General features: G+C 37.9%; 1 protein-coding gene across 4 annotated transcripts in view; it reads left to right on the top strand.

The window, feature by feature from the left end:
* The first annotated feature begins 385 nt into the window (after positions 1-385).
* Positions 386-12,271, top strand: part of USP25 (ubiquitin specific peptidase 25) — a 136,331-nt gene continuing 124,445 nt past the window's right edge. Inside the window, exon 1 of one of the 4 annotated variants that reach the window (XM_055313820.1) lies at positions 386-629. In XM_055313820.1, the coding sequence (XP_055169795.1) occupies positions 585-629 (45 nt within the window). In that variant the 5' untranslated portion in view covers positions 386-584. Of the gene's footprint in view, positions 630-1,036; positions 1,092-12,271 lie in introns of those variants that run through there. The other 3 variants (XM_055313821.1, XM_055313823.1, XM_055313822.1) reach the window with 3 other exon arrangements.

The following is a 12,271-nucleotide window of genomic DNA, read 5'->3' on the forward strand; positions in this document are numbered from 1 at the left end:
CGGGGCCGGGCCGGGCCGGGCCGGGGGCGGGGCCGGGCCGGGCTGGGGGCGGGGCCGCCCCGCGGGTCACAATCTAGGGTTAGGGCGGCCGGCGGGCGGGGCTCGGCGGGGGCGGAGCCGCCGGGCGGGGGAGGCGACGGCGGTTGGGGGAGGGGAGGGGAGGTGGAGCCGGGGAGGGAGGAGGAGAGCGCCCTTCCGGCCCGCCGCTCCCTCCGTCCCCTCTCCCTTCCCCGCAGTGGCCCGCGAGCCGCCGGCGAGGGAGCGCGCGCGTGACGCGGCCCGGCCCGCTCGGCCCCCGCCCCCGCCCATGGCCCCCGCCGCCGCGGAGCAGCCGCGCTGAGGCGGGCCGCGCGAAGTCGTGGGGCTGCCGCCGCGGCCCTCGCCGTCCGCGCCTCGCCGCCAGCCCGCGGGGCCCGCGCACGCACGCCGGCCGCCATCGCCTTCGCGCCTGGCTGGCGGGGGCGCTGTCCTCCCCGGCGGTCCGCGCCGCTCCCCGGAGCTCGGCGGAGCGCGGCTGCCAGGGCCGGCGGAGGCGCGGGGACCCGCCCGCCGCCGCCCGAGTCGCCGCCGGCGCCGCGGGGGCCATGACCGTGGAGCAGAACGTGCTGCAGCAGAGCGCGGCGCAGAAGGTGAGGCGAGCCCGGAGCCGGCGCGGCCGGGCCCCGCTCCTCCCTGCTCCCGGCCTCCCCCTCCGCCGCCCCGGGCTTGCTCCCCCGCCGCCCGCCGCCCGCCGCCCGCCGCCCGCCGCCCGCCGCCCGCGCCTTCGGGGCGTCGCGCCCAGCGTGGGGAGTGGGGGCACGTCGTGGGTCTCGACCCGCTTCCTTCTTGCCGATCGCTTTCCTGCAGCCGACGGTGCCCGCTGCGTACTGCGAGCGACCCTCCCGTTCCTCACTCCTTACGGGGCTTCTGAATTAAACTTTATTCACCTCCTTCCTTTTCTGAAAAAAAAAAAAAAAAAAAAAAAAAAAAGCAGCCGGTTGTCATCCTTCCTGAACACAAACACTCTGTGTGTCGAAGGTGGGAGCGTTCCAGGCCTGCTCTTTTGCAGAAGGGATCTCTACTAGAGTGGAGTTGCCTGCTTGGCGGGGCAGGTACGGCTACCAGGTGGACTCTTGTGTTGGAAAGTAGAGGATTTGGTTTGTTCTTCTTTTCCCTTTTCCTCTTTCTTTCTCTCTTTCTCTCTTTCTCTCTTTCTCTCTTTCTCTCTTTCTCTCTTTCTCTCTTTCTCTCTTTCTCTCTTTCTCTCTTTCTCTCTTTCTCTCTTTCTCTCTTTCTCTCTTTCTCTCTTTCTCTCTTTCTTTCTTTCTTTCTTTCTTTCTTTCTTTCTTTCTTTCTTTCTTTTTCTTTCTCTCTGAATATACACCCTGCCCCTACGAAAGGAGACCTTTCTGGCCATGTTTATTCCAGGGATCTTTTGTCTGCTAAGTTTGACCTTATTCCATCCTTCACCCTTTACTCTTGCCTCAGTCACACATTCAAATGGCCACGTAAGTAAAAAAAAAAAAAAAAAAAAAAAGAATCTGAAGTGTGCAGCTTCAGATCTTTCCCAGTGAGCGGTGAGAGACATTCATTTTATTGGAGATTTGGGTTCCAGAATCTCAAGTGCGTTATCATGGCTTGCACCATATCTTGAAGTGTTGGCTATGACTTGTTTTTTTTTTTTTGTTTGTTTGTTTTTTTTGGCATTCTGTGAAAAGCATTTTGGGCAAAAGGAAAACATTGCTTTAGTCGTGTTGAGATTCGGGGAGTCACTAGGGGTTTACTGGGAGCAGCGACCAAAGCTGTGTTTGGCTTATCTGAGCCAGTAATGAATGCCCCACCCTGTGCTAGTTTTGGCGTCGTTTGTATCCTACCTGTGCTTGATTTCAGAACGAGGCCTGCTGTGTCCTAGAGTGGACGGTCTGAATACCCACTGCTAAGTTTTTGCTTTGAGATTATTTTTAGAGTTCTAGATAGTACTTGAGGTAATTGAAGATGCTCAAGAATTTTGGAAAGCAAGGATAGCGCATTGTTATTTTAGGCACTTTGGGAAAGTTGTCTTTGGAACTCTTGTGTGAGTTAACTGCTCCTGGCACATTCAGAAGGTTGTTGCAGACTGCGATTTATTTACCGTGAAAAAGGATTCTAGATTTACTAATGGGAGTTCAGGATAGTTTATCTTCTACTCCTTGTATTCTGTTTTGAATATCTTAAACTTTAGTTTTTGATGTTTAAGTATGTGATAAAGTGTTAATACTTAGAGCAGGACCTTGTGTTCATATGTATGCCAAGCAGGATTTAATAGGTTTGGTATCGTTTTTTGTTTATAGCTCTCTTCAGTGTTGAATATTAAAGCCTGGTTATTGTTTGAGAGTGGGAAATGTGGCTCCTACTTTTCACATCTTTTAAGTTTGAACAATGGTAAGAAGTTTGTGAGTTGCTTTTTTTTTTTTTTTAAAGTTGACTTTTTCTAGCGTAGAATCAGATAATGCAGATCTGCCTGGTTCAGAGGTTTATGCATAAAATCGTAGGTTCTAGAATCAAATTACTGAAGATGATCTTGGCCATCAAATCCAGTTTCCCAGCTTCATGAGTCCCCTCCTTACACAAAGGGAATAGTTGTTGATCCAAAATATTACTATTATGATGCTATTGTTAGTGTATGTGTCAGATCTTTTGGGATACTGGGGAATTTTTATTGGAGCGATTTTTATTATGCATTTATTTTTATATTTCCATAATGGCATTTATGGGGTTTTTGAAAAGAAACAATGTGTTTATTTACTTTTTTTGCAGTAATATACTATTTGTTACTCAGAACTGTTTAAAAATGTTTATTTAGGTATAAGTACTTTAAACCATCCATTACAGATAAATTCATAGGCTTAAATTCACCAGATTAGTAACTAGGAAGCGGACTACAAGCTAGTAACTAGGAAGTGAACTTCATACTTTAGAAGAAACAAAAGTGAAACTCTTTGTTTTCACTTAGAAACTATGAATTATTATGAAAACAAGAAGTGTCTAGTGCATTTGCATAATCAAAATTTAGCCTGTTTTCTGCTCTCCTTAAAATTATGCGTGTGAATGCACATATGTATTAGTTTTATGTATGTAGTTTTATTCTGGAGGTTGGAATAGTTTATTATATTTTCAAGATTTTTTATTTCCAGAAGGATGATTAGTAATAATGATTTTTAATTAATTAATTATTTATTTGTTTATTTATTTATTTATTTATTTATGCAGCACAACACAAAGCTTTCTTTCATAGGTCTTTTGTTCACCTGCAAAGTAGCTTGCCATGGTATAAGCCAAGGGGCTGGCTTAGCTATCTTTTCCTCTGATGTGTTCTTTGCTTGGTTGTTGAAGTTTGGCCATGGCGGGGAGTTATGAGATGTAATAAAACTGCAGAAAGCTGCTTTTCTGAGGTTTAGGTGATACAGGTTAGGTGGAGTTGGTGGCAGATTAGCTCCCATTAAATCCTGTCCATAATCTTAGTCTTGAACATACATGTATCTTCTTTTTCTTTAAGATTTTATTTATTTATGCATGAGAGACACACAGAGAGGGGCAGAGAGAGAAGCAGGCTCTCTGAGGGGAGCCGGATGTGGGACTTCATCCCAGGCCCCTGGGATTACAACCTGAGCCAAAGGTAGATACTCCACCGCTGAGCCACCCAGGTGGTTTCATGAACATGTAGGTTCAACATTTGTACTTTATATTTGCCTAAGTGTAGCATCCTTAGATCTCAAAAATTTGGTACCTATATATAGCTTCAGGTTCCAAATGAGGATTCCTTAGGGCAGCAATAGCAGGCTTCCTCCTAGGGACCAAACTGATGTACAGAGTGAAGTGAGCTGGGTACTATTTACATTAAACGTATTTTTCTGAGTTGGATAAAATATAAGGTTTATAAGGGTAGGTATTTTGCCTATTTTGTTTCATTATAGAGCTTAGAATAATGGTGTCTTGCACATAATAGGTTTCAGTAAATATTTGATGAGTGAAATAATGAGTGAATGTTTTCTAAAAGGAATGCAAATGCAGTAATTTAGTTTCCTAACTGAATATCAGGATTTAATTATTGAGAAACCATGGACTACTGTTGGAATATAGGCTACTGTAGTGAAGTGTGGGTTGGACCTAAATCACCTTTCTGGGTGACCTTGCACAAATCATTAATTGCCTCTGAATCTTCCTTTAAAGCCTTAAAGTTAGTATGATTTGACAGGAACAGCTCTTTTGGATCTGAGTGTTTTAGTGGAGCTAAGCATGCATTTATTTCTGGACAGGGAGGACAAAAAAAGAAATACTAGAGGGTGGAGGCAGAATGAATTTTATGGATCAACAGTCAACTTTCACTTAATTACATTTGGGGATCAGGTGGGAAGGATGTCACAGATCAGCTAATTTAAGAGTTAAAGCAAAACTTGGAAAACATTAGAAGCTGGATCCAGGGTAAAGTTTTTAGTTAAATTATGTAATATTTTCTAATTTAGGTATCATTTATAGTTGTGAAAAATACAGTACAGCATTTCAAAGGACAGTGAATGTTATGTAAATCACTGTAAACATCACATAAAAGGGATATTCTTTAGTACTAAATAGTTGATAATGTTGTTATTAGCTTAAGACTTGGTTTGGGCAAAGAGGCAGGGATTCAGCTACGTATTTCCTTATTCCTTTTCTTTCTCACCTATTTTGATTTGTATACTGACATTGTATCCAGTTGCCTTAATGAAGTCTCGTTAGTTTTAATAAATATTCTGTTGATTTTTAAAATATTCTATGTATTATAGTTTGTGTCATTTGCAAGTAATTATCATTCTGACCTATTCCTTGTTAATACTTTTTTCTCATTTTTTTATTGCTTTAGTTAAGATTACAGAATACTGCTAGGATTAGTGTTAGTCTCTGTTGCGCATTGTTTCATTATGATATGGAGATTTCCTTATAGTTCTAAGTTTTAAAATTTGTTTTGAAATCAGATTTAGATGTTGATTCTTTATCAAATGTCTTTTTCTTTTTTCCTTTTGCAATGATTGATGTGATAATTTGTCAAAAATAAAAACAATTGTAATAGATAACATTTGGAATATGTTATATATACCTATGTTAACTAATTGTGCATAGAGTTTTCAAAACTTTTTATTCACTTAGTCTTTCCAAGCACATTATTATTAGGTGAGCACTATTTTTTTTTTTATTTCCCTCGGCATCTTGTGGTTGAAGAAACAGTATTAGAGAAGAACTAAAGGAACATTTCATTGCTGTTATGTTTTGGGCGTGGAATTTAAACTCAGGGTCATGAGACTCATGAGCACCTTCTCTTAACCGTTATGTTCTGTTGCTTTCTGTAGTCATGATGCATCCAAATTCAATATAGTAAACTTTAATCTGGAATTTAGTGTCTTTATTCTTAAATGAGATTGGTTACATAGTTTGTTACGTGCATATGGGCTATCAAGGTGAGGTCAGCTCATAAGATTCATTAGGAAGCTTTTTTAGGTTTTCCTTTGCTTTTGGAATAGTTTAGTATAGGACTAAGTTAAATCATTCAAAATTGGTGGTATTTAGCCATTTTCTATCGTTCAACCCAAGTACTTACTACTTTGAACATTTGGTGAATATGACAACGGCAGGCTGACCATTTATCTAGAGCACATTTTAGATAAGTTTTCCAAATTTTGACTATTAAGCTTTTAGGTTTTCTACCTCTTCTGGAGTCAATTTTAAAAATGCTTATAGATTTCAAGTTGATTTCGTTTAGGTGTGTGTGTGTATGTATAGGTGTGATGTTTTCTCTTAAATCTGTCTGTGTAGATCAATTTCTTTCTTATTCCTGATTTGTTTTGTTCTCATTAATGTTTGCCAGAAGTTGATCTATTTTACTGGTTTTTCCAGAATTCAGTTCTTTGTTGCCTTTATAAGTTCCGTTTATCTTCTAATTTATTAATTTTTGCTTTTGTATTTATTATTTCCACCTTTCTAGTTTTTTTGGGTGTTTATTGTTGCTCTTTTTATACTTGAATTCATCACTTAGTGAGTTTCCAGTCATTTTGGGCTGTGGATTTTCATCTTTGTTTGGGATTTGACTTCATTTTTCTTTTACTGTTTAAAAGATTTTTTTTTTTTTTTCTGGTATACTTCCTAAGATGTTGCATTTTTTAAATTGTTGATTTTTAGTTTCAGTGTACTGTTTAAAAAACATGATTTGTAATAGTTTTAGAAATTAAGATTTTCCTTATGACTACATGAGGTTTTAGCATATGAAAAGGATGTGTCTTTGAAATTTAGAGTTTTATATTTATATATTAAATGAACATTCATAGTGTGATTTGAGTATTTCATGCTTTTTTTTCTTGTCTCTTAAATTCTGAGAGATGATGTAATTTTATGGTAGTTTCATCAAACTCTTTTTATTTCTAATAGATCTAAACTTGTGTGCTTTTGCTAGTCTTTTAGTAGGATTTCGTCACTTATGTATATGGTGGTAACTGATAAAAATAATTTTTTGTCATCTGAGTTTCTATTTATTAGTTTTATTTTCCCCACTCAGTTTTTTTTTTCCCACTCAGTTTTGATGGATTGATGAAGTTTTTATAGTCTTGCATCCCCCACCAGTAGTGTCAAAATGAAAAGTTTTCTTTCTGTCCTCAATAAGAAAGACTTTTTAGCATATTTTTATTGACAATATTCCTGATTTTGTTGGATTAATATGGAATTGTATTCTAAATGATGGTATTTTAAATTTCTTATGATACAACTTCCATCAAAAATATTACTTGTGTTATAGACACATTTAATAGCCAATTAGTTTTTAAAAATGAGGTATTTAATTATGTTTTTTTTTCTGTAAAATTTAATACTGTTTAATGTTACTTTTTTTTTGTAAGTAAGTTAACTCCTTGTGTAAGTTTGTAAGCTTTCTTTGGTTTTAGAATCTAGAAATTGTGTGTATATGTGTGTGTATATTGTGTGTGTGTGTGTGTGTGTGCATCTTCTTAACAGTTCTGCCTAGGATTTTTATTCTGAAAACTTTCATGTTCTTCTCATGAAAAAGATATAAATTTTAAAATTATTGTTTCTACTCTATTCTCCCCTACCCCCTTTCTGTAACTATATTATTTGAATATTAAATACCGTTCATCTCTCTTGCTACAAATTTTATTTTATAATATTTTTCTTTCTTCTTATATCCTATATGTTGAGATAAGGTTTGTTTGATTGTACAAATTATTATTTTTTGTAATGCCAGTTCTGGGTGTACTACTTACTTAGGTGGTCATATGCTCTTTTGATGGTTTGTTTTAGTAATCTGCATTTTTAGTTGTGAAGTAAGCAGAATTGAATTAATTATAAATATTGATTTCTGATCAGTTGTCCATGCAAATATGTTTTCATTTACTTATGAAATTTCTTATTAATTTTAATACTTTATAATAACAAATACACATGAATTCTACTTAAAACTAAAGATATATTAAAAAAAACTAAAGATATAACTTTGAAAGTAACCTCTGTCTAACCAGTCTCCTCATTTTCATTTCCACTCCTCTATTTTCATTTGAGATTGTTAATCATGTTGATTCCTAAGTTTATCCTCCTTTTATTGCAGCTTAATGAATTCTTGAAGAGTATATTTTCATTGTTTTAACTTTAGAAGCTTTTTCTAAATAGCCAAAGATACTCATCTATCTTTTCTACTGAGAGTTTTAAAGTTGTTTGCAACATTTCGACCATATTCCATCTTTAGTTTTTTTTTTTTTTTGTACCAGGTGTAAGGTGGTGATCCAATTTAATTTTTATTACATATGTTTTTTTGTTGTTGTTAATTTTACCTCATAGAAAAGTTAATACTCTCCGCCGCTGAACTGACCTGCCATTTTTATCATATACAAAAGCTTTACATAGTGCTCTTTGTTTCCTTGTGTTGTCTTTTGTTTCGTCATTCATTTTGTGAATACCATCCTGTCTTCATTGCTGTAGTTTCATAATAATCTCTACTCCTGGAAAAGTAAGTTTGCTTTTCTTCTTCCAGTGTCATGACACATTATTTTTCTTAGAAGTGTTAGAATAATCTTACCAAGACCTCTGAAAAACCCTTGAATTTTTCAGTAATTCAGTTGATTGTATAGACCAATTTGGAATCATTAACATATTTATGGCATTGGGTCTTTATCCATGAACAGAGTATACTTCTTTTCTTTGGGTCTTTTTTAAATATCTCTTCAGTTTATAATTTTAACTGTGGAATTCTTGTATGTCATTTTTTTCCTATATAGTTGGTAATTTCTGATAATAATTATATGTGGTGCTTTAAAATATTTGTTATTTATTACTGGTGTGTACACATGCAACTGGCTTTTGTATATTCATCTTATGTCTAGCCATCTTGCTTAACTTTTCTATTTTAATACTTTCCTAGAGATGATTTTGGATTTTCTAGGTAAAAAATTATATCATGAATACATTATGACAGTTTTATTTCTAACTTTTATGCGTATAATTCCTTTTTTCTTATTACACTAGGTAAGACCTTTAATAAATATTGATTAGAAGTGATGATAATGGATATTGTCTTATTACTAATTTTTTTAAAGATTTTATTTATTTATTCATGAGAATACACAGGAGAGAGAGAGAGAGAGGCAGAGACACAGGCAGAGACACAGGCAGAAGGAGAAGCAGGCTCCATGCAGGGAGCCTGATGCAGGACTCCATCCCGGGGCTCCAGGATCATGCCCTGGGCTGAAGGTGGCGCTAAACCGCCGAGCCACCCGCGCTGCCCTCTTATTACTGATTTTAAAGGACAGCTCCCTACTTTGGTACCTAGTGAGCTTCTAAAGTATTTTTACATGTGTTAGTTGTATGAACTTACATGTTATAAAAAAGTGTTCTGTTTATAAAAAAGTGTTCTGTTTCTGAATAACTAAAGAATATTGTAATGTTTTAAATTTTGGTGCTTGCATGTAGTTTTTCCTTTGAGTCCTGGTGACTCCTGTGAAAGTTTCACACCAGGCCCCTTGGGGATGAGTGGGGAGATAGTTGGTTTGTCAGGAGTTTAGTTAGTCAATACTACTCTGTCATGCTACCTCCTATAAAGTCAGGGCAGTGCATTTTTTTTTTTTTTTTTTTTTTTAAATCATGGGCCCTCTCTTTTCTTTTCACCCTTTTCCCCCCAGGGACCATTCTATGATTATTCATTCCTGCTCTGATGTGCTTAGAGTAGAGGTAGTTACTAGAGTCTTTGCTTCTCTGAGTCTACAACACACTGTTACTCTCTAATATCATAGAACTCTTTAAGTATTGGCCTGCCGCAGTGGCCTGCCTTTTTCCTGCAGCTAGACATGGTGAGTATGCTATCATAGCTTATAATAATCATTAATATATACAATACATGAAATACCAAATTTGGCTTGTGAAGGCCATTTTGGAATGTCACTGTGCAATAATGTGGCTAAGTAGATGAAGTTAAAGTTGAACTTCTAAAATGACCACCTGTGTTTATTTTGGCAAACTTGTATTAATTTTCAGGAATATTCTCCTTGTCATGATATTTTGTTTTGAACATATGATGGGTAATTTTTGAAAGTTTTCTCCTTTTCTAACCTCAATTAACCATTTTAGTACAGTCTGCTTTTGAAAACTTACTTGGTCTTCATATTTAAAAATGTCCAACAATATTTTCATTGTCTCTTTAACCTTGTTGATACAAGTTTAGATCAGAGTTTCTTAAACGTGCTTTGTAGAGAATTCATTTCCTGTAGTGCTTGCTAAAAATGTAGAATCTATACCTTACAGACTTAATGTTTCAAGCCCAAGGGTTGGACTAAGGGATTCTTAACAGGAATCCCAGATGATTCTTCTGTACTTAAAGTTTGAGGACCACTAGTTGAAATTAATTAGTATTCTTAAAGAATGCTTCGGCACCTGTGTATATTGGCTGCAGGGCTCCTCCAGGTTTGGATTATTACAATACACCCAATTTAAAAGGGATCAGAGTCTTTGAACATGTAGTCTTTCTTCTGTTTCCAGTGTTTCTCCCCATCAGTTCCCTGATAGACTTGCCTGTCGTAAGGGCAATGCCTCTTTCCTTAGGCTTTCATGGCCAACATCTGTATGGAAACCCAAAGCTTCAGGTGCATAGGCTGGACACGTGCTCTCCACCCCCAATCTCTCTAGGGCAGATTTAATCTTCTTTTTATTAATTGACTCATACATCAAGGAGTTGAGAAACAATTATATATGCTAAGATTGCAGTCTTCCTGTTTCTTTTCTTTTTGGAGTGTGTATGTGTATGAATCATTCCTGAAAGCTTGTGTGTGTGTGTGTGTGTGTGTGTGTGTGTATGAACCAAAGCATATGAAAGCTTATGTATACCTTAAAGAAATATAATAACATTACTACTCTTTGTACCACCCTAGATGTGAAATAGAACATCCTTTTATTCTAGAAATTTCCTTTTTTCCTCACTCAAACTGCCCCTCCTTTCCACATCCTACTAGTTGCTATCTTGATTTTTCCAAGTTAATGTTACTGTGTTATAATTTACAAAAAATATAATAAAAGCACCCATTTAAAGCATATCATTAGATGAATTTGGCAACTCCAAAAGAAACCCTTGTGTCACCCTTTCTGTTTAGTATCTCCACACTCCCTATCCAGGTAACCATTGATCTAATTTCTCTCATTTTGTTTTGGTTGTCTTAGTTCTTCACATAAATGAAATCTTAATTTTTTTTTTTTTGCATTTGACATTTTTTTTTTCTCAGCAAAATGCTTTTGAGATTGAGCCACCTCTTGCATTTGTTAGTAGTTCCTTTTTTAGTGCTGAGTAATATTTATATGAATATTACAGACTGTGTAAGTATGTTTCTGTTGGTGAGCTTTTGGGTTGTTTCTGGTTCTTGGCCCTCATGAGTGATATTGATTTACATACATCAATATGTAAAGGGTATTTGAAGGGACATATTTACATTTCTCTTGGGCAAATATAGAGAAGTAAAATTGTTATAAAATATTGCTAAATGGTTATTTGAAGTGGTTGTACTATTGCACATTACCATCAGCAGTGCATGAGAGTTAACATTGGTCTACTTTTTTGTTAACACTTGGTATTGTCAACTTTTATGTTTTAGTCATTTTAGTGAGTATGTAGTGATACCTCATTGTGGTATTAACTTGTATTTCTCTAATGACTAGTGGTTTTAAACATTTTTGTCATGTGCTTATTGGCCATTTTTGGAGGATTTTTAGATACTGCTTCTCATACACAGTTGATTCTTGAACAGTGTGGGGGCTGGGGTGCTGACTCCCCCATGCAGTCAGAAATCTGTCGTTACCTTTTGACTCTCCCAGAATTTAACTACTAATAGTCTACCATGACTGGAAGCATTACTGCTTGGAAGCAAACAAGCATTTAAATACTTGTTAAAAAGACTCACTGCTGAAGAATGGAAACCCTTTTCAGGGGCGACTGGGTGGCTCAGTTGGTTGTCTCTCTCTTGGTTTTGGCTCAGGTCATGGTATCAGGATCCCTGAGATCAAGCCTCCTGTCAGGCTACTCACTCAGTGTGTGGTCTGCTTCCCCTTTTTCTCTCCTGCCCTCCTTTGTGTACTGTCTCTCTCTCACAAATAAGTCTTTAGAAAAAAATAGAAGACCCTTTTCTTCATGCCTCAAACTAGCATTAAAATATTCTCTTTGATAATTGCACACACACGAAAAATCTCTATGATGTATATTTTGATGTAGAGGGTACAAAATATTTTAACATTGTAGTTGGTTTGGAAATTTGGAAAGAACTTGGAGGACCAATGGTGGGTGGGTTAAATTGTGGAAAGGTAAGCCTTTGGATCAGAAAGACTTTTCTTACTGTTTTTGGTCTGTGGGAGAACAAGAAAGAACCTATTTTGAACTGGAAAAGGAAACAGCTCATGCTTGCTGAGTCTGCTGTTCTGCCTGGAAGTGGGTGAGGTGGAGGTGAGCTGTACTAGGCCTGAGGGCAGGACTGGCTGCAGAGCTGAGAGCTAGGTCCTCAGTGAAGCTGGATGTGGGGGAGCAGTGTGGAGAGAGGGAGCAGGGATGAAGAACCAATAGTAGTGAGGGTTCATCCCAATGGTAACACTAATATGAGAAGCAGTGGTAACACTCACACTTACATGAGCTTATGTGTCATAATTCATGTCAGAATACATGTAATATCAGTATCTTGTTTCTTTGGGGTGGAGCTACAGAAACAACTTTGAATTGGGGCTGTGAGGCTTGCTATGTCTCCCGCTGAGGCCT

The sequence above is a fragment of the Nyctereutes procyonoides genome, unplaced genomic scaffold (assembly GCF_905146905.1).
Source record: "Nyctereutes procyonoides isolate TBG_1078 unplaced genomic scaffold, NYPRO_anot_genome, whole genome shotgun sequence".
In the NCBI taxonomy this organism is placed as follows: domain Eukaryota; kingdom Metazoa; phylum Chordata; class Mammalia; order Carnivora; family Canidae; genus Nyctereutes; species Nyctereutes procyonoides.